Source organism: Bos javanicus, chromosome 3, assembly GCF_032452875.1.
Source record: "Bos javanicus breed banteng chromosome 3, ARS-OSU_banteng_1.0, whole genome shotgun sequence".
Taxonomy (NCBI): domain Eukaryota; kingdom Metazoa; phylum Chordata; class Mammalia; order Artiodactyla; family Bovidae; genus Bos; species Bos javanicus.
Genome location: NC_083870.1, coordinates 84,796,766 through 84,817,240, shown reverse-complemented (window position 1 = coordinate 84,817,240; position 20,475 = coordinate 84,796,766). Strand labels below are relative to the sequence as shown.

The window sequence follows — 20,475 nt, the reverse complement described above, 5'->3', positions numbered from 1 at the left end:
TATTTATTTATTTTTACCAAAAGGCATGAAGTCAAAGTGATTTTGCGCTAATTTTTTTTTTTTTTTGAAGAAAACTGTGAGCCTTCATACTGTTTTGGTACATTGCGATCTGACCATTAATAATGTACATGAAGTTTGTATGCTTCATGTAAAATGTTTACTCACCACTCCCTACAAAAACCTGCTACCACTTCTTGCTTTCATTTAGCAGGAGATAACGGTTTATCCGGAATTCTTTTTGGAAGACTAAAAAGTATCCATAGTTTCTTCTCTCCTGTCTAGATTCTGTATTTATTTCCCACATGACATCCCTTCTTATTGCAATATCTAACAGTCATCTACCGGCTATTTGATCTCAGAAGACTCTTAAATATATCTTTTATGTTGAAATGGTCGATTTGGGATTTAGGCCTAGCATTAATAATGGATGGCAGTTGCTTTCAGTTATTGTAAAAGTTTTTTATTTTTCCCTAACAAACTTCCTAAGTTACTATTTTAGTAACTTGTGGAAGTATGGAATGAAACTTTTCCAACCACTTTTGGCAAGGTTCACAATTGCATATGGATAAGATGCAAAGTGTAAGATAATTTGAATGAGTTATGACTACAGTGAAAATGCTGAGATTCAAAGGCTGAAGTTCTAGCTGGCAAAAGTTTGCAACACATAGAACTGGTAGATAATACCAGTGGTGCTGCTGTTGTGAGGAGGGAACTTAGCAGACACTTCAGCGACTTCTCCAGTGAGCTCTCAATAGATAAATTTATATTTTGGCATGGTGCATATATGACGATACCAGTGTACGCATGTAGGCCCAGGGCATAGTCAGGTATTTAACACAGTTACAGGATTCTCACAGCTCATGAGCCATTATCACATTAAGAAAGTTTTTTTTTAAAAAAAAAAACAAAAACCTATTTGGCCCTGTGATGGATACATTCAGTAGGCCTTCTTCTGGAAACACCAAGAGAAATGCTTACTTAGTGTAACAGTTTGTAAAGAAAATGTACACTAAATAGTGAATGAGGGTCATGTATTTTATGAGTTGTTCTTTTAAAAAATTGATTCACAATGTATTTAACTTGCCAGAATATTTATAAAGCTTTAGAGCCAGTTTTAAAAACAAAAAAGAAGTTTATTGGTCATTAAAGAAAGTCCAGTAAAGCATAGTGGTAAAAAGACTCTAAATGAAAGAATAGACTCCATATACGTGAATGCAATTTTTAAAAACTTTATTAGGAAAATGCCAAACATCATAGTTTAATCCAAGTGGGCACATCTTAACCAAATCATGTACCTGGTCATAGAATGATAACAGTAGAAATTTATAGGTGAACCTTTCAAAGAAGTAGTTCCAGAAATATCAGCATTCCGTGGTTCTGAAACTTGGCTTACTTGCAAACAGATGAATATTGAAGATGCTGATTCCAAGTCCTGTTGCTTTTGAAACAGGTTTTCAGGTTTGTTTTTATTGCTGGCCTGTAACTTTCTCACCGAGTACATACGTAAAATATTCTTTTTGTTTTCTCTTGACTATTTTTAAATATTCCACAGCTTATGGCGATATGTGCAACAACATGATTTATAAGGGCATACTGTTTTTTTCTTTAAAAATTAATTTATGCTATGCCTGGACATTTCCTACAAGTGAATGATAGCCTTTAGTTTTGATATTCTGGAATATTTCTAATTGTGTGTTGAGAAAAATAACTAGCACTATCATTGTGCATGTGACTGAGTCATAAAAAATACAAAATATTGTGCACTTTTATTGGCACATTCTTAAAACCTTTGGGGAGTAAAAACTTGTAAATACTTTTGATGCAAAATTGGGACTTAGATTATTCTTAATGATTAGTTGACATAGTTGACCTCATTTAAGGATTTTTTTGATGAGATATGTGGGCATTTGGTTGGCAGGTAAACAAAATCCTTTTGAACACGAATGAACGCAGTTCGCAGTTCTCTGAGAAGCATATTGGGATATCTTTGAACACTTAAATGTCACATTGGAAGATTTATTTTAAATGTTTATCATTATTAAAGTGCTTTAATAAGACTAGGTTTGGACATAAATATGAATGTTTGGAGCTAACTTATTCTTTGCATTTTAAAATGGTGCTGAGACTTTAAAATGAAATCCTCCTTTTGGTGAAAGCTCACTTTGTAGTTAAGGTAGACTCCGGGCTTTCTTTGCATAATTCCAGAGAGCCTTGGTCCCCCGCATGTCCTGTGTATATAAAAAAGTCAGTCAATGTGAAGGAGTGTTTCAAATCCTAAATTTATGTATTTTAGAGCATTTCAAGGATGAACTCCGAATTTAGTAATGTTTAAATGCTCTGCGGTTTGGTGTATACCTTGCTAGATAAACTGTGGCTTGAAAAATGCTCCCCCCACCCCATTTCTCTCTTTCAAAGTATAATAGTAGAAAAGATACCCAAACATCAGAAATTTTAAAGTGCAAATGGTATATAGGAAAGAATAATATAATTCTTGTATTTTTCTCTGTTTTCTCTCCACTTAATGTACATGCATTATAAAGGCTGACTTCTTTGCTTTTGGATTCTTTTATTGAAAAAGAGCAGTTTTCAAGCCTAAACTTGAAATACAAAGCCTGAAATTTGTTGAGAGAGGAAAAAATTAAATGTCAATTATTGAAATGATTTATTGTATATTAATATAAACTTACCTAAAAAGCAGTCATATGTAGTGTTTAAATGATTGTAATTTATATTTTAACAGGCTTGATTGTTTAAATATTTCACCAATTTTAAACACTCAATTTATATTCTAACATTTAAAAATTAATAATTGGTTTGATAGTATTAATATTTTGGACATTATAGTTACTTGTGCCTCCAAAGTATATATTTAGATGGATATTCCAAACTTAAAGAATGCATTTTATATTTGTCTGTCCTCCACCCTTTAAAAAAGTCATCAAATATTTCTTTGGCTTCCTTATCCTCATTTATTTGAAAGTAAATAATTTATCTTTTGGTGGGGGTTGTGCAGTGGGGAGAAGTTATGTAAGATTAGTGTGGGTTGGTTAATCAAAAGTTAGATGTACTCAGAAAGCTTTGTGGAGGTTACTGTTTAATTTTCCTTTAATTTTATATTTCTGTTTCCTAAGAAAATGTCAAACAAAAGAATCAAGTATTTTCAATAAAAGAGTAAGAAAATTTTAAATGTTTTAGATTCAATTTTATTTTCAAATTACTTGAATTTTAAGAGGCAAGCATGAGGGTTTTCCTGTAGTCTCATAAGCATTGAATATACCAGGTTCTCTGTTTCCCTGTGAGAACAAAAAACCTGAAATACTGTTTTCAAAATTTAAATAGGTACCCTGTTCTTTAGGGATGATTATTGCTGAAGGTATTTCACAATCACATCAGTAAACTGAATGTATTTAGTTGCAACCGTGTTGTCACAGTGACACATTCTGTTTACTATCTGGCTTGAATGCTTTTGTTTTTTTTTTCCCCCTTTTTTGCCTTTTTGTTTCATTTCCATAATATCAGCAATTATGTCTTGGACATAGATCTTTTATTCTAGTCCGACAAATATAAAATCCATTTCTTCTTTTATATATGGACCTGCCAAATTTTTCTAAGTTTTTGAGTTAAAAAAAAAAATTGTTAACTGTAATACTTAAAAAGGAATTAAAATGTTACAAAAATGACTAAGAAACAGATCAGAGTCTACACGCACTACTTTTAGAGGGAAAGTCTTTGTTTCCATTGAGCGTGGAGATGATTTTTGCTCCTAGACTTACATCAACACTGACTGGCATCTAAATGTTTAGGATTTGCCAATCTGGCTGCGGAGCCCTGGCTGTACTACAAGTAGTGAGGTCAAGGCTGGAGCAAAATTAGATATGCCTTCCTTGAAATAGGGTTAAGATTATATGTTGTTATAAGCATTTCGATAAACTTCACTGGCTGTCTAAAGGCTTTGGGACGTAGGCCCGACAATAGAACCTGGTACACTTCTGTAACATAACAAACCATTTTTTACTTTTAACAGTTTTTTTCTTTGAGATTGTGAGACACGATACTGATAGTATTTTTAACCCCCCCTCTTGGACTTCCCATAGCAATCCCATGTATGATTTTGGTAATGCTTGAATCAAATTTCAAGTGAAATAGGATTATATATACATATTTTAAAGGTGAGCATCTAAAGAAATGTTGTTTCCTTTTGTTTTCATTTTAGTTATATTTTTGTCTTGATTCATTTTGCCAGGATGAATTTCATCCTTTCATCGAAGCACTTCTGCCCCACGTCCGAGCCTTCGCCTACACGTGGTTCAACCTGCAGGCCCGAAAACGAAAATACTTCAAAAAACATGAAAAGCGTATGTCAAAAGAAGAAGAGAGAGCTGTGAAGGATGAGTTGCTAAGTGAAAAACCAGAGGTCAAACAGAAGTGGGCATCTCGACTGCTGGCCAAGTTGCGGAAAGATATCCGACCTGAGTACCGAGAGGATTTTGTTCTTACAGTTACAGGGAAAAAGCCTCCGTGTTGCGTTCTTTCCAACCCAGACCAGAAAGGCAAGATGCGAAGAATTGACTGCCTCCGCCAGGCAGATAAAGTCTGGAGGTTGGACCTTGTTATGGTGATTTTATTTAAAGGTATTCCGCTCGAAAGTACTGATGGCGAGCGCCTTGTAAAGTCCCCGCAGTGCTCTAATCCAGGGCTCTGTGTCCAGCCCCATCACATAGGGGTTTCTGTTAAGGAACTCGATTTATATTTGGCATACTTTGTGCATGCAGCAGGTAAGTGCGATGGTGAGAAGTCGGTCCACTTTCTCGCGGGTGCTTCTTTCCTGATGACCTCTGCGTGTGCTGGGCCATTCCTGAGCTCCCTATGGCAGGCCACGTCTATATGGACAGCGTGGTGTCCAAGGTAGCCCAATGTCAGAGTAGCCAGATGCTGCAGAGTTTGAGGTTCCACCTTCATTCAGGTGGGAAAGCATAGCTTTGAGAGCATTCTTGTTCAGTTCAATTCTCTTGGCAAGTAGTGTTATCAATTTGTTGGTAGTCAATTATGAGATATTGTTTAAATCACGTTTTTTTGATGAGGGGTGAGAGAAACCTCTTAAAAACCCTTGTAAGAAAGAGTCTATTTTAACTGGCAAGTGATCTATTTAAAAAGCATTTAGTTTGATAGTGAGGCAAAGTTTTTAGTTGCTTTTCTTCTGGGAGTGTTTTTAACCTTCTGGAGCCTCTTGAGCCCCCTTCTAATCAAGGAGAGGTTGGAGGTAAGATTGCTATCAAATTGCTGATCATTTATAAAGAAAAAAGAATCACACTAATACAAACTTACTAACTTTGTGTTAGGAATACTTGGTGGTGTTTAAGATTGCTAAGGGAAAAAAAAACAATCCAACTCTTTAAGCAGTTGATGGAAAGGTTAATCTTAAAAGTAACCAAACCTGTATAGTGCATGAACAAATTGAGAAACCAATATTGAAAATTGATTGAGTTGCTTTGATTCATAATAACATTCTTTATTGTTCCAAGGCTGTTTTCAAGGCATGCTTTTCCTGTGTCTGTTACAGCAGGTAGAGTAGCATTCGGGATAAAACTATTGAGGACTGGATAAAACAATGCATTTTTACTTTGTTCCTCTTGTCTTGTTTTAGACAAAAGGCTTATTGTGTTAACGTGAAAGCTCAGGTCTTGTGAAACTTGTTGACTTTTTATATGTACATATCGGTCTTGCTAGATTACCTTTATGGCAGTTACTTGAGCCAGATGGAAGAACGAAGGTTGTGGAATCCTTCCAGTAGGTTGTTTTGGGGTGCATGTATGTATGTATTTTTTGCCAAAGGGCAGAGAAGATGATACCTGTAAAAGGGAACACTCCATTGTTTTGCAAAACATTTTTAATTCTAAAAATGTGAGCAGTTTTTTAAAGAAGTCATCTGATAGCCTATTCTCTATTATTTTTCTCAATATATGTTTTAGAAAGAGAACTTTTGTTATCCATCTGTCCTTACATAAGAAACTGGAGAAATTTACTTTGCAAGCATGTCACATCATCATTTGCATTCTGTTGGCAGGGGATAGATGAGTATTTTAGAGGATGTGATCTGTAAGTGTTTCAAATATTTGGGTTTTTGAAAATGTATACTTAATTATAAGAGGTGCCTGTTGCTTTAGCCAGTTCTGGGTAGCAAAAACGAAAATGCAACATCTCCCAAATGACCTCTAAACAGGAACAAGCGGCCCTTTATTAACTCTTGGTTAACTCTATTGTTGTTACTTTGTCTACTGTAAAAGCAGAGTTAAAATTTTTTATTTTTATAAATATAAGTAGAGATTCTGCCAGGGCAAGGTGCAAAAAAAGGTGTGGCTATTAGAGGTGCTTTGGGAGCACACTCTTCAAAAATCGTGTGTTTAATCTATAATATTTGGAGAAGTAAATACTTTATAAATGATAATAAATGCTCTAACGGACCAACATAGGAAATTGCAGGTGCCAACGAGTGATGCCCATCGCGGTGTGTGCGTCCTTCGAAGGTAACATCACAACGGAATACCCGTTCTGCGCTTATTGGTATGAGCAGCGTCCCTTCTAAGTTTTAGGTGTAAACGTTTCCTTTAGATTCACAGAGACGCAGCCCTTCTCGCTCTCGCCGTTTCACGTTGGATTCTCTCTCACTGTTGACACATTTTGCCCGTTTTATGGCTCCAGATCCTTGAGCCAACACAGTTGCTGGCGGTTTCAAGGACCGGAAGGTTGATGTTGGTAAAATGGCAGGTAGAAGGTTGCTTAGGAAGAGTGAGCATCCTTATTGCTAATGAAAGATTTATTGCCAGCACCGTGGATCAGACTACCTTTCGGTTTGGTTTCCCTGCGCCTCCCAGAATCCCTCGGTTGACTGAATGCCGGCCAAGTGCAGGCCATTGGCTCTCCCTGCGCAGCCGCGGCGCCTCTGCGCGCACCGGGAAGGGTCCGAGGGATGCTCATGGCCTTTTGTCTGAAAATATCTCAAATTTGATTTCAGAGATTTAAAGGCCTGCTATTTGTGGAAGGGAAGCTGCCAGTACAAATAGGAGGTAGATCGGTCAACTCGCATACAACTGATTTGACAAGCATCTGTTATAATACTGAAGATTTGTAAACACTAAACAATGTTTTTACCTCCTTAAAAGTTTTGAGAACTTGCCAGTATTGGCAGGAGGCAGAGACTCTGAAACGTGCTTCAAGAAACTTGCCAAAACCATTGTGGCCTTTTCACCTATAGTCTCCCTCCCTCCTTTCTATTAAATGTATTTTTTTTCCTCCCAAAATGCCATTTCCCCCCTTGATTGCCACAAGAAGATTTTTTTTTCTTTCTAAAAATGCATACAATAATTATTGCTTCATGCCTCAGCCTCTTCTTTGGACGGAAGTTGAAATCTTAGAACACATATGTAAATACTGGAAGATAATGCAGAATCAGTTGTTTTTTAAAAGTGTAGGAGATGATTTTTTTAAGTTATTGAGACGCAAAATACAATACATAAACTGCATTCCTTTTTTTTTTTATTCCCTCTAAATCAAGGGGCATTAGAACTGTGAATTTTGTGGCTGATAAACAGTAACAAGTGTAATGAAATCGGAGTGATTCCAGAAGCCTGAGAATTTCATCTCGTTAAAAGTACAAAAGAGTAAAACCATTTTATGCCCAGAATTTGGTCTGTACTTGAGTCGTCCTTCCCATGTATCGCATGACATCTTGGAGATGTTATGGTATTGTGGCAAATGGTTTTCTTTGTGGGCGTGTAACAGTAAAGCTAATTTATGACTAGTCTTTACCAGATGATCTGTATCAGAATCTACAATATACCCGGCACGTGGCAAGGTCACAATTTAAGTTGTTAAGGTCATAACCTTAGCCACCAGGCATTTGACCTTTTAGATAAAGTTAACCTTTGTTCATTAGTAGGCACTCAACCGAGAACTTTCTGGAGAGTTTTTTTTTTTTTTTTTAAACTGCTTCTGTATAACTTCTGGTAATGTAATCAGATTCTAGAAAGATTCTCAGTTGAGTTAGTTAAATTTGGTAAGGGGTTAGATTTTTTAAGGACTCATCTCTTATATAGAGATAGGTTGCTGTATCTAGGCCATAAAATGACAGTGTGACAATTTACTTTTTATAGTTATTACCTGCTGGGGGATAGAATGAAAGCTGAGGCAGCTGTGTGGAGATGTTTAAAAACTAAAGTTAAACAAATAGAATTATGTTTAATTCAGCGAAGGCCTTTGCTAAGTTTTGAGTGGCTTTAGGCCCCAAGGCGATTAATCACAATGAGCATCTTCAGTTTTTAGCAGGTGAGGAATTTTCTAAGATTGGAAGTATTTTTAGTTGCCTTAACATTCACTTTGAAAGACAAATACAGGAGAGAAGTCAGGTAGTTGCTGTAATTGTTAATTAGCCCGTGACAGAGCAAACTGAACTTTTCCCAATGGTAGCAGAGTACTTGTTAGTTTCACGGTGGAAAGTGCCCGTGTTTGCACAGTAGTGTTTTCAGTACAGTTGTTACTGATTGCTTCCATGCTCCCATCGTTGCTACCTTTACTTCGTGTTGTTCGGACCAGGAATAATATAGGTTTGCTCACTTACTGGAAGAGTTGCGGTGCCTGGGAAGCTTGGTACCTGTCCTGGAAACCTGCTGGCAGGGTTCCTGATGACCACATTACCTGTACGATATTGTTCACTTAATTATGTTGTCCTGAATGCTCATTCAAATTATTTCTGTTACTGTTAGTTTCTCCTTGATAGGCCACATATTATTCCATTTCAACAAAGAGAGACTCCCATTCAGGTGCACTGTAGTTGTATTTTGGCTTCGTGATTGCCATTCCTTCATATAGTAATAGAGGAAGCCGTGATATGCAGATAGAGCAGATGGTCATGTTGACAGATTGAGAATTCACTTCCTACTGCTTCAGAGCAGGTGTAAGATTAGGAGTGTCTGTGTAGGAGCGTGTGTGCGCTTCGTGTGCATGTGTGTGCACATCCAGGCTGCACACAGAGTGCTGGATAGAGTAGAGGGAAATGCTTTCTTTTTCTAAAAAGCGGGTACCTGAAATACAGTGTAATCATCTGTGGAAGGTTATCAGTGCATACTGAGTAGTATTCAGTTCAGTTCAGTTCAGTTGCTCAGTCGTGTCCGACTCTTTGCGACCCCATGAATTATAAAAAAAATTTTAATGGATAATGTTAGATTGTTACAGTTTATAATTTTATGCTAAATTAATTGTGATGATTTTTAAATTTAAGGTAACTTACTATGTTTGTGGCAGGATTGTGTATCTAAAATATAGTTAATATGTCCTGTTAGCAGAAGCTTGTGTGTATGTATGTTTACACTCAAATCTAAGACTATACATTATAGTACCTTAATAAACTGCCTAGTAGAAATAGTTGTGTGGTTAGTTTCTTTGATTTATAATAATAAACTGTATTTGGAAAAAGAATGGGGTAAGATTATATACAGTGATATCTAATGTTAGTACCACTCTATTTCAAATTGTAACCCTAACCTTAAACCAAAGGTGGATTTTGTGGCTGATTGATGTACTGTAACTTATTGGTATATGCACAAGCTTTTAGAAGATGTCATCTTTCTACTTATCTTTTCATTCTTTAAGGGAGTTAGCCCAATCAGCAAACTTGAGATTAAATATGGCTTTTATATCCTTGAGTGTTTTCTACATAACCTGAAGATTGTAGCAATATCCTCTATTTAGAATGCAGTAAAAATATTCTTTATCCTAGAATGTGGTGAGAAAGAAGTTGAAAGGCAGAGAGAGAAGAAGGAATAGGGAAAAAGGGTTGTTCTGGAGTAAAACAGAGGTCAGCTCATTTATGGCTCAGAGGTTTGAGTGTTGGTAAGAAATTTCCCAACGCTGCTGGCTTGGATTTGCCTTGTCTGCTTTTCCACCCCGTGATGGATAGCATTAATTTAAACCTATTTAGGGCTAGTGTGGGAGAAACCACAGCCTTTGTTGTGGTCACTGCTGTACACAGTAGGACTGGGTGTTTTACTTGGTTAAGGCCTCAAGCTGCTTCCAGAGGATGCAGAACAGCCTGTCGGTTTTTTAAAACTTGCACAGAAGCAGCAACAATTCTAATTGCTCACAAATGTTAATATAGATTATTAAAAACAATTTTGAGGTTAGAATAGAAGGAAAAACATAAAATACAGATTGCATTCAGTGAACGTGCTAAACACCAATTTGTTGTCGTTTCAGCAATTATTTTCCCATGGTCATTTAGAGGTTAGATCTTGCTTTTAAACATAAAATTGTAAATCCTTGGGAGGTGAGGTCAGGGGAAGGAAGAAGTCAGGTGGAGGAGGAAGAGAATGAATGAACTGGCATGCTTTGTTAAGAGAAACATAAAACTATGAACTTAATTGCAAATGGAGATGCTCTAAAAAGTGTTTTGGTTTAAGTAATGACTGTAAAAGGATCCCAGGCAGTAAGACATCAGGTGGAGAATTTTATAATCCATCTCACCATCATTTTTTGCATCGTATGTTCTAGACTGAGAGACTATGTGGGGGCTTTTGGAATTTCTTTTCAGATTTTTAGAAAGAAAAGTTTTGCAAAAATTCTTTGTAGCATTTAGGGGTCCAGTTAAGGACACTGTGGCATGCATGAACTTGGAAAGGGGGCTACTGAGATAATCATTATTATTATTACCATTTTGCTTTTCAAGGGGGAAACTTACAATGTTGTCAACATTTTGGCCATTTCCCACCAAGGCAACTGTTAGAAGTGATTGATCCAAACTTTAGAATTTATCAGAATTCTCTAGCTGCTGTTAAGATAGAAATGGCTTTTTTCCTAGGCATTTCCCCAACTATTAGAAATCAATACTTCTTATTTTGCTATGACAATTCCACAGGGTAAAAGTATATTTTATCTAACAGGGTTAGTCTTATTAATATTCTAGTGAAATAAACATGGCCTTTTAGCCAAAGGAATACGTTCACAAATGACAAATTGTGGCAGGTTTGGAGCAAAGGATATTTTTGCTGTTTTGTTTGTCAGAGATACTAAATGAGATAAGATTGAGATAAATTCATTTGTGCATTTGGCAAGTGTTGGTCTGTGAGATATTGCTAATCTCAACCTGAGAAATGGTTAGGATGATGGTAATAACTGGAGATTGAAGTGGTATAGCTTTCATGTTTTTTGAGAGCTTTAAACTTATTTGTCTTCGTATCTTTCACATATTTTCCTAGTGGTAAGTATTTTGGACCTTGATAGATTAAGAGTAGAGAGAAGGAGGGGCTTCCCTGGTGGCTCAGATGGTAAAGAATCCACCAGCGGTGTGGGAGACCTGGCTGGGTTTGATCCCTGGGTTGGGAAGATCCCCTGGAGGAGGGCCTGACAACCCACTGCAGTATTCTTGCCTGGAGAATCCACATGGATAGAGAAGCCTGGAGGGCTACAGTCCATGGGGTCGCAAATAGTTGGACACAACTGAGTGACTAAGCACAGCACAGCACTGCACAGAAAAAGAGATGGGTGGAAGAAAGGAAGGCAGGCAAGCAGGCAGCTGGGCAAATATTAATAATAAATTTTATTCAGTGTCTGTTTTGCAGCAAGTGCAGTACTAAATTTTGGCATACATTGTAGCTTTCTGTTTTTGTTTTTTTTTTTTAAACTTCATTGGAGTATTGTAAATAAGTAATACACTGTCCATTTGTACAGGTGAAAATCAAGTCTCAGAGGTGCCTAGTGACTTGTGCAGAGCAAGATTAAACCCAGGCCTCCTGATTCTGTGTCCTATTCTTTTAAAAATAAAATTCAGATCCGTCTGATATCCCTCTTTACATCCTGTTGTCTGGATTTAAAGAGGGATTGGATGTCACTTAAATGGCATCACACACCTACCTTAAATCAAAGGGCAATAAAAAGTCAAAATCCAAACCCTTCCCACGGAGATATTTTACAGTGAAGTTCAGGTTTTGTCCGCAAAATGAAGCCACACTTGGTTAGAAGAGGGAGAAATGGTCTCATGCTTGTTAGTGTTGGGGTCAAAAATCTGGAATGACTTGTTCTTTCTTGTTTTTAGAATGTAGAAGTTTAGTGAATAGAAGCATTATAACACAGGTTTAAGAATTTTTTTTTTTTTGGTAAGATAAAGTTAGATGAATTGATTCTAGATGTTTTGGGAATTAAAGCAACTATTATTTTAAAAATCATAATTGCATGTAATATTTTACTGGGTAGATTTTTGTACATTTATATATATATATATATTTTAATTTCCTCATTAGATTTAAATGTTTTAAATTTACTTTGTTCCCAAAAGATCTTTTGTACAATTATTTAAAAAAGCAAAAAATGGAATTTTATTAGTTAAAAAAGTAGATTTTTCATTTTAAAGACAAAGGAGAAAAATTGAAAATAGGAACAAGTTTCATGTTAATGCCCTTAAGTAACTGATGTATTTATTGATTAATTTATTTAATGCCTTTATTTTCATTTCCTTTAAACTTCAGCAGGTTTAGTTCTTAATGACTTAAGTGTAAAAGTTTAGAGCCTCACTCAACATGAATTTTATAATTGTAAATAGAAAAAAGGTGATAATTATAATTTATACTATATCTGTTCATTGTATATATGAATCCTTCTAATATTTATTTAAAAAAATAAGCTGTTGAATTGAACTTACATAGAATAAAATAGAAATGTGACTTTCTTTTTAAGTTTAATTTTTTAAAAGTGCTAATAAATTTAAAAGTTAGGGTGTGGAGTATGTCATCCCAGAAAGGGAAACCTGAGGTGTGTGTTAAAAGTGATTCAATTGGAAACAAAAGAGGATTGCAATAAAAAAAATAGGGCTCACACCCCACTGTCCTCTCCATCAGGTTCCATACTGCCTACCTTTGATGTCTCTGGTGAGAGTTTCTGGGGGGACCAATAGCCTGTGAGTTTCCAAACAAAAACTGTTTTCAGAGCGTATATATTCATGTATATATTTTAATGACTATTTTTGAAATGCTCTATGGGTTATAAAAGCAAGATGAAATGAAAGTAGCAATAAAACATATTTTAAAAATGAATAATATTTAGCAGTTTTGTTGGTATTTCTGTGTAGCATCTGCCATTGTCAGGCTGTTGTCTTTGTTGCTATGGTTTGGCTGATTTTATTTCCTTTTGTAATTTTGCCAGCCTGTGATTGGCTAGTGCAACAACATGTTCATGCTGTTGGGGAAGATGTATCTGTGGTGAGTCATATAGCTTTATCCGATTGGTAATTTTTGGTAGGGAAAGGTATTTGTCAGTGGATAAATAGGAACTGTGGTGCTACAACATCAATAATTCATTTAATTTTCAAAATTTGGGACCTATTACTTAATATGGGAAACTCATAATTGTCTCTTCTGTGTTATATCCCTACCTTTTTCCTCTTCCCCTATTAGAAACATTTAGAATTCTGTGTGTTTTAATTTTGAAGAGATTAGTGATTTAAGTTTAAGCTCCTACATAAAGTGAATATTGTACGTATGGGATCCCATCATTGTCACTTTCAAATATTCCATTGCCTTTCACAGGAGCTGACATCACAAGTCCTTAGGTTGACAAATTCTCATCAACTTTTGTGAAAATTTTGGCTGCAAAAGGAGTAAAGTCAAAAGAGGGCCATAGACAGATGGATTTCAGTGTTGAGATGACATCAAGCCCTTCTTGTGGCATTTTTAAACATTCCAAATGAATGAGGAATGGAGATGCTTAAAGAGCTTACTGTAGAATGAGTAATTAAGATACTGTGCATCTGCATGTAAACCTTCAGCAGAGCTGTATGGGCTCAGATATAATAGCAGATTAAGAATGAAAATAGTAAACATCTTTTATGTTGAGTATAATTCATAAATATTAAACATTAAAAGTGTTGTTGATGGAAAACAGTGTATACCTGAGAGTACATTTTTAGCGTTAAGTAATTGAAAGTTAAAGATAAGTGGGTTACGGACACTTAAGATGAAGCAAGGATTTGGGATAAGAATTTGGCAGAAGCTTTCTGCATCTCTGTAGGACTGTGGCAGGATTTTTGCATGGATGCCTTGTGTATAAAAATTACCGAGTTACTAACGTTTCTGATTGATTTCTTTAGTTGGCTTTTCTCCCCTCCTTTTAAATGGTGGAGGTTCTCTTTGGGAAAGTAGTTTCAAGTAACTTCTGAGAATGAAGTCTTTGTAACTTGATGCTGTTCAACAGCACAACTATTGTTGTCTGTTCCTGTCAGGGAAAGATAGTCATTGCAATACTTTTATTGTATGGCCTCTTAATATGTGACAAGGACTTTTATCAAGAATTCTCTTTTCTTTTACATGTACTTTTAAAAGTCCCTTACCCTTCCGACCCAATCAAGGATGACTGTGGTTTTTAAGAAGATTCAAATGAATTTTTATTATTATTTTTTCTGCTTATTTACTGTACAGACAAAAGTCTTATTTTTTAAAAAAAGGGATTCTGAAATCGTGTATTTTAGATTTTCTGTAAAATAGGAATAGAAACAAACAGAAAAGGGCCATCTCATTGGGCCCAGGATGTGTACAGTTCTTGGAGAATGAGGGTATTGCAGCCTGAAATGTTAGCATTGAAGAACTAATTGTTCTGAAGGTATTTGCCCCTCATCTCAGAAAAGATGGCAAACATGCACAATGGATAAATGTAATCCTTTGTACTTTTACCACCTACATTTTTAAACTACAGTGACTCTGATTTCTCTAGAAAGGTCAGAGGTTTCAGACAGAAAGCTTTGTGATTCTTCAAAGAGAGACATTTTCAATTTTGCTATCTAAAGACTGATTATGCATAGCTTTTAACTTTATTTGCAGTTGAGCCTCAGAGGTGCTGTGCTGGGGTGGGTGATGCTGAGTAAGTGAGGCCAGGTCATGAGACAGCAGAACTGGAGGCAGACAGATAGATGGGAGAGGAGCATACATGCACATTCAGAGAGTCGCATGTTTGGCCCTTTATTACCGACACCTTTTAAAAAGTGTGAACAGAGCAGCTGTAACAGTGTGTTTTGCTTTGTGCTGGAGCATTCTGTGACAGACTCTTTAAACACTCCGGGCACTTAAAGGAGTTTACATAGCTGGGTGCCATTTCTTAGGGTTGGCTTTGTTGGTTTTCTAAATTGTGGATATGGGTTTCTTGGGTTTTATGTGGGTTGCTTTGTTTCTGCTTTGTTTTCCTTTTGGACTTCTCCAAGTTTTGGAGAATTTTTCATGTTGGGTGGTGGGGGCGATTGGAGATGGCAGATGCCTTTTGTTGTGGTTTACTCCTGTTATTCAGGAAACTGAGGTTCAGAGAGTGTTCTTAGCTCACTCAAGGTTAGGCCAATGGTAAGTGGCAGAGCCAGGATGAAAGCCAGATCTGCTAGACTAGTGTTGTTCATTTCTATGATATTTAAGTTGGTTCTTATACATTATTTTATTAGTTCTTCATGTAAATCTTACCTTTTAGATAGGGGAGCTTTTATAATTGCCTTAATGCTGCTGAGAAACAAAGAGGCTGAGAAATGTGTCCTTGGTCCATGGTTAGTAAGTGGTTAGGGCTGGTTACCAGGTCTGATCTTTCCACGGCCTGTTTTTATCTCCTTGTGTTCCTGAGTATATCATTCTCCCTAAGGGCTGCTTTGGAATTTATGGATGGGCTTAAAATTGTTCTTTGGAAGTACATTATAGTGCTGAAAGCTATTGTTTTCTCTGAAGTTAAAATTTAAAAAAAAAATTTTATTTTTGGCTGTGCTGGATCTTCGTTGCTGTGCGGGTTTTTCTCTTGTTTTGTATAGTGGAGGCTACTTTCTAGTTTCAGAGTGCAGGCTTCTCATTGCAGAGCACTGGCTCTAGGATTCTTGGGGTTCAGTAGTTGCAGCACATGGGCTCAGTAGTTGTGGCTCCCGGGCTCTAGAGCACAGGCTAAATAATTGTGGCACATGGGCTTAGTTGCCCGGTGGCATGTGGGATCTTCCTGAGCCAGGGATCGAACCAGTGTCCTTGGCATTGGTAGACAGCTTCTTTACCACTGAGCCACCAGGGATGCCCTTCTCTGAAGTTTAGAAAGTGGTGAGCAAGTAGCCTTTGTCCTGGTTTGTTAATAGATTCAGAACTTTATACTTTGAAGGAAGCTTAGAGGAAACTTTCATTTTGCAAGTCTGTGCATCCAGGAGCTCTGGAGATAGAAAATTCGTGTGTAAGTTGAGGAGCAGTTGTGGTCTGTTGTTATCGTTTGCATCAAGGTGAATGCCCTTGGTTGGTGTCGTCATAGGAGATGTATTTTGGTTGCCTCCGCTGACAGTTTCAACCTTGTCGTTGACAACTCGGTTCAGCAAACGTGTTTTGAATGCTCACTATCTATTAAGCACTGTGGTAGGTGCCAAAGATACACAACTGAAGGAAAAACTAGGAGATGAGTTGATGCCATCTTAGATGAAGTTTCCTCAGAAACTAAGATTTTAAGGTTTTCAATGTTTTAAAATTAGGATTCTCCCAACTAATAGCCCATATGTAGTTTTAAACATTTGCAAAACCAGTAATTGATACCGCCCTTTTCCCGTAAGATTGGTCTCCATTGAGGAATTCTGTCATCTGATGACATTACTAGTAAGTGTTAAGTTTTTTGTTTTCTTATGTCAGAAATATCTACATAAATGGAAAGCAAATTGAAGTAGACAGAACAGGGCACAGGTGGTTTCTATTATTTAATAGTTCACTGTAGCATGTCTTCTCTAGAGAAATCTGGTATACAAGAAACTTTTCCTTCTTTTTTTTAAGGCCCTCCTTTGAGGAACACTGAGGTATAAAATCGGAGAAGGCAATGGCACCCCACTCCAGTACTCTTGCCTGGAAAATCCCGTGGATGGAGGAGCCTGGAAGGCTGCAGTCCATGGGGTTGCTGAGGGTCGGACACGACTGAGTGACTTCACTTTCACTTTTCACTTTCATGCATTGGAGAAGGAAATGGCAGCCCACTCCGGTGTTCTTGCCTGGAGAATCCCAGGGACGGGGGAGCCTGGTGGGCTGCCGTCTGTGGGGGTCGCACAGAGTCGGACATGACTGAAGTGACTTAGCAGCAGCAGAGGTATAAAACAGAGTTATAGGGAAACTAAACAGCAGGAGAAATGAAGGAGTGACCAACGAAAAGGAAGGGGAGGCCTTGAGAGCAAGTGTGGTGAATTCACGTGGCAGTTGCAGGTCGTTCCTAAAATACAGCCAAGTCCCAGAAGCACAGCCATTTACATTCTGTTTTGCTCCATCTCCGAAGAAAGTAAGTAATCTTGGGACTTTGACGTGGAAGTGAGTTTTAAGTTGTCCGAAGTCTCAAACTGCTCTGCCTTTCTTTCTCTTGTGAAAAGAAAACAGGCAAGTATTAAGGGGGTCCTGTATGTGTGAGTGTGTGTTAGTGTGGTAACGGGGCAGCTGTGAGGGTCTTTTGGGAAAGTGGGTACAGATGGTGATAGAAAGGAGAGGAACTATTGCCTGTCTGATAAATGAAGTACAAACAGCAGCGACACCAACAACAATCTGGTGGTCCCAAATATTGGAAATTTTTTGTTCTCTGTTACATCTGCTTGTTGTTTGACCTGAAAATGAAGTCTGTTTCTGCAGCCATTAATACAGGTGCTTTTCTTTATATAGTGCACAGAACAAATGACTCGTTCAGTAATTATTTTTCAAAAGGCACGTGAGAATGGCATGAAATTGTCATAGAAATTCATTCTGAACACTGTAAATAAAAATGCTTTGGATTAGTCATAGTGACATGGAGTACATCGTGGAACTCAAGACAGATTTCTTTGTTTGACGGTCAGGGTGAGAAGTGAGGCAAAGATAGAGTTCACGGAATGTCAGCAGTTCATTTCTTCCAGGGAAAATCATGTTGACGTCAGATGAAACAAACCCCTTGGATACAGATATCAGGATTTACTTGATGAGTTTAGGAATATCTGATGTTTCCTTTAAGAGTGTCTTATTTCCAAATAATAAAAGTTTTGACACCTTTGAACATTTTTCCATTTTTGCTACTAATCTTTAGAATCTCCCTGTCTCTCTCCTCTTTCCGTGCCCACACTTAACTTACTTGTAATCCTGGATGGCATTTTTTCAGATCTGGCCTTAATTCTGTTTTCTTTGGTTTCCCATTTTTTTTTTTTTTTCATGAGATGTGAATAAAACTGAACACGTTAATGATAAACAATGCTCATTAATGCTATATATTTTAAATTATATGTATTCAGGAGAATTATGAGTCTATATTTGTGAGTCAGTATAATACTCTTTGCTGTTGTTTAATCACTTATTTAGAGGAAAATTGTTTCAAGGGATTCTCATTGTCTAAGTCCGACATCTGGAAAAAGGATTGCTCATCTTTAAATTTGAAATGAGTCCCCAGTCGCAGATTCCCACCAGGGTGATGTTTCAGTAAACTCTGATGTCTTAGCCTTGGATTCTTGAGCTTTCGGAGGCAGGGGCTGAACTCTGAGAAGGGAATTCAGGACTTAAGGAACTTAGTGTTATGGAGTGACTTATGCTTGTGACAAGGCCCCTTTCAAAATGCTGTGCATTATTGAAGGTTCTTGCTAAGCTGCTAAGCCACTTCAGTCGTGTCCGACTCTGTGCGACTCCATAGAAGGCAGCCCACCAGGCTCCCCCATCCCTGGGATTCTCCAGGCAAGAACACTGGAGTGGGTTGCCATTTCCTTCTTCAATGCATGAAAGTGAAAAGTGAAAGTGAAGTCGCTCAGTCGTATCCGACTCTTAGTGACCCCGTGGACTGCAGCCCACCAGGCTCCTCCGTCCATGGGATTTTCCAGGCAAGAGTACTGGAGTGGGGTGCCATTGCCTTCTCCGATTGAAGGTTCTTATTTGTTATCAAAACAATAAATGTAGTGTTTAAATAAGGACAGGGTGTATTGAGACAAATGTGGGATAATTAACACAAGTAAATTACCTTTCTGGATTGAGTGAACCAGTGGACACGACTAACCTTGAAACTGGAGAGAGCACATGCAAAGACATAAATGAGAATTTTAGTGCACAGAACATATAGGGGCAACCTGTTTCTCTGCCAGGTCTTTACCCACTATACACACACACACATGTATGTGCACATATATACACATACGCACGTGAGTGCATGCTTGCTCAGTTGTGTCTGACTCTTTACAATCCTATGGACCGTAGCTTGCCAGACTCCTTTCTCCCTAGGGTTTTCCAGACAGGAACACTGGAATGGGTTGCCAATTCAGAATAAATAAATTATAATTCTGACAGTAAAGCTTTGGTGATATTGGACTTATTTATAAAAATTATATAGGCTATTTGTTTTTCTGTCTAAGGTCTTGGTGTTAGCTTTTACCACAACTGTTTTCCTAGGAAAAATGATTTGGAGGTGATAGAGTAGTATAGCCATTGCTGCACTGTGTATGTGAAGAAATCCGTTTCTATATTATAGCAACAGGGATTTATCAAGTACCTACTGTGTGCTAGCTACTCTGATAGGAGAGGGAGAAAGGATTTTAATTCCATGCTGTTAAATTTGTGAAGAGCACAATCTTGATTAAAAAGGGAATCCTCTCCTCAGGATGAACACACACATTTTCTGGTTTTGAATCACAGACAGTCCTGTTCTACAGGGAAAGTGTCTGTCAATCATAGCCTTATCTCTCGTGAGCATTTGCAGGTTTGTTTGTCTATCCTCGCTGAATAGGATAGATTTTGGCATGGTTACTTCTCCTAAGTTGGGAGAGGCCAAGGGCAGTAGTGGTAGAAAAGGTAAAGATCCAAATTAAGGAGCTGGGTCCAATTATATACGATGAACTCACACGTCCCCCCGCTCCTGTCCAATACTTTACTCTCATTAAAACTGGTAGACCAATTTCATTAGCTCCAAAATGCACCAGCGTATGTAAATCTTCTTTGTTTAATTGGAGACCTATTGATTGTAGGTAACATAAGCCTCTCTAAGGGAAACAGAACCCAACTGAAGATAAGAGTTTCTTCCCCCCAACACATACAGCATTCACAATTTTATTTCTCTAGGCATGTTCATTATCAAAACCATTCCACTGCAGACTTTCCCAGAAAGTGTTTCTGTCTGGCCCTGTTTTCATATCTAAAAGCTCCTACTGGTTTCAGCAAAGGATAATGGAGGGATTTTGATGGAATATGCATTTCTTTTTTTTTAACTAAAACTTTAATAATAGAAAAACATAAAATCATATAAAAAATAATTTGCTTTAAAGAGACTGGGGGAAAAAAAATAAAGAGACCGGGAATAAGTCTTCTTTTGTGTTTTCATAGACTGCTAAAAGGGACCAAATTCTGACTGCCTTCTTTGGTGAGCAACACCAGCAATATTCCAGTGAGGAATGGAAACTAGAATGTACTTTTCCCCTTAACATTCTAATTGGATCTCAAAGTTACAGAGAGGATAGTGTACCAACCTGCACTT

The 20,475-nt window shown here is 37.3% G+C and overlaps 1 protein-coding gene across 8 annotated transcripts in view; it reads left to right on the top strand.

The window, feature by feature from the left end:
• Positions 1–20,475, top strand: part of NFIA (nuclear factor I A) — a 427,927-nt gene that overhangs the window by 28,358 nt on the left and 379,094 nt on the right. For all 8 annotated transcript variants that reach the window (XM_061411778.1, XM_061411773.1, XM_061411779.1 and 5 more), the window contains one exon: positions 4,244–4,775. In XM_061411778.1, the coding sequence (XP_061267762.1) occupies positions 4,358–4,775 (418 nt within the window). In that variant the 5' untranslated portion in view covers positions 4,244–4,357. The remainder of the gene's footprint in view (positions 1–4,243; positions 4,776–20,475) is intronic.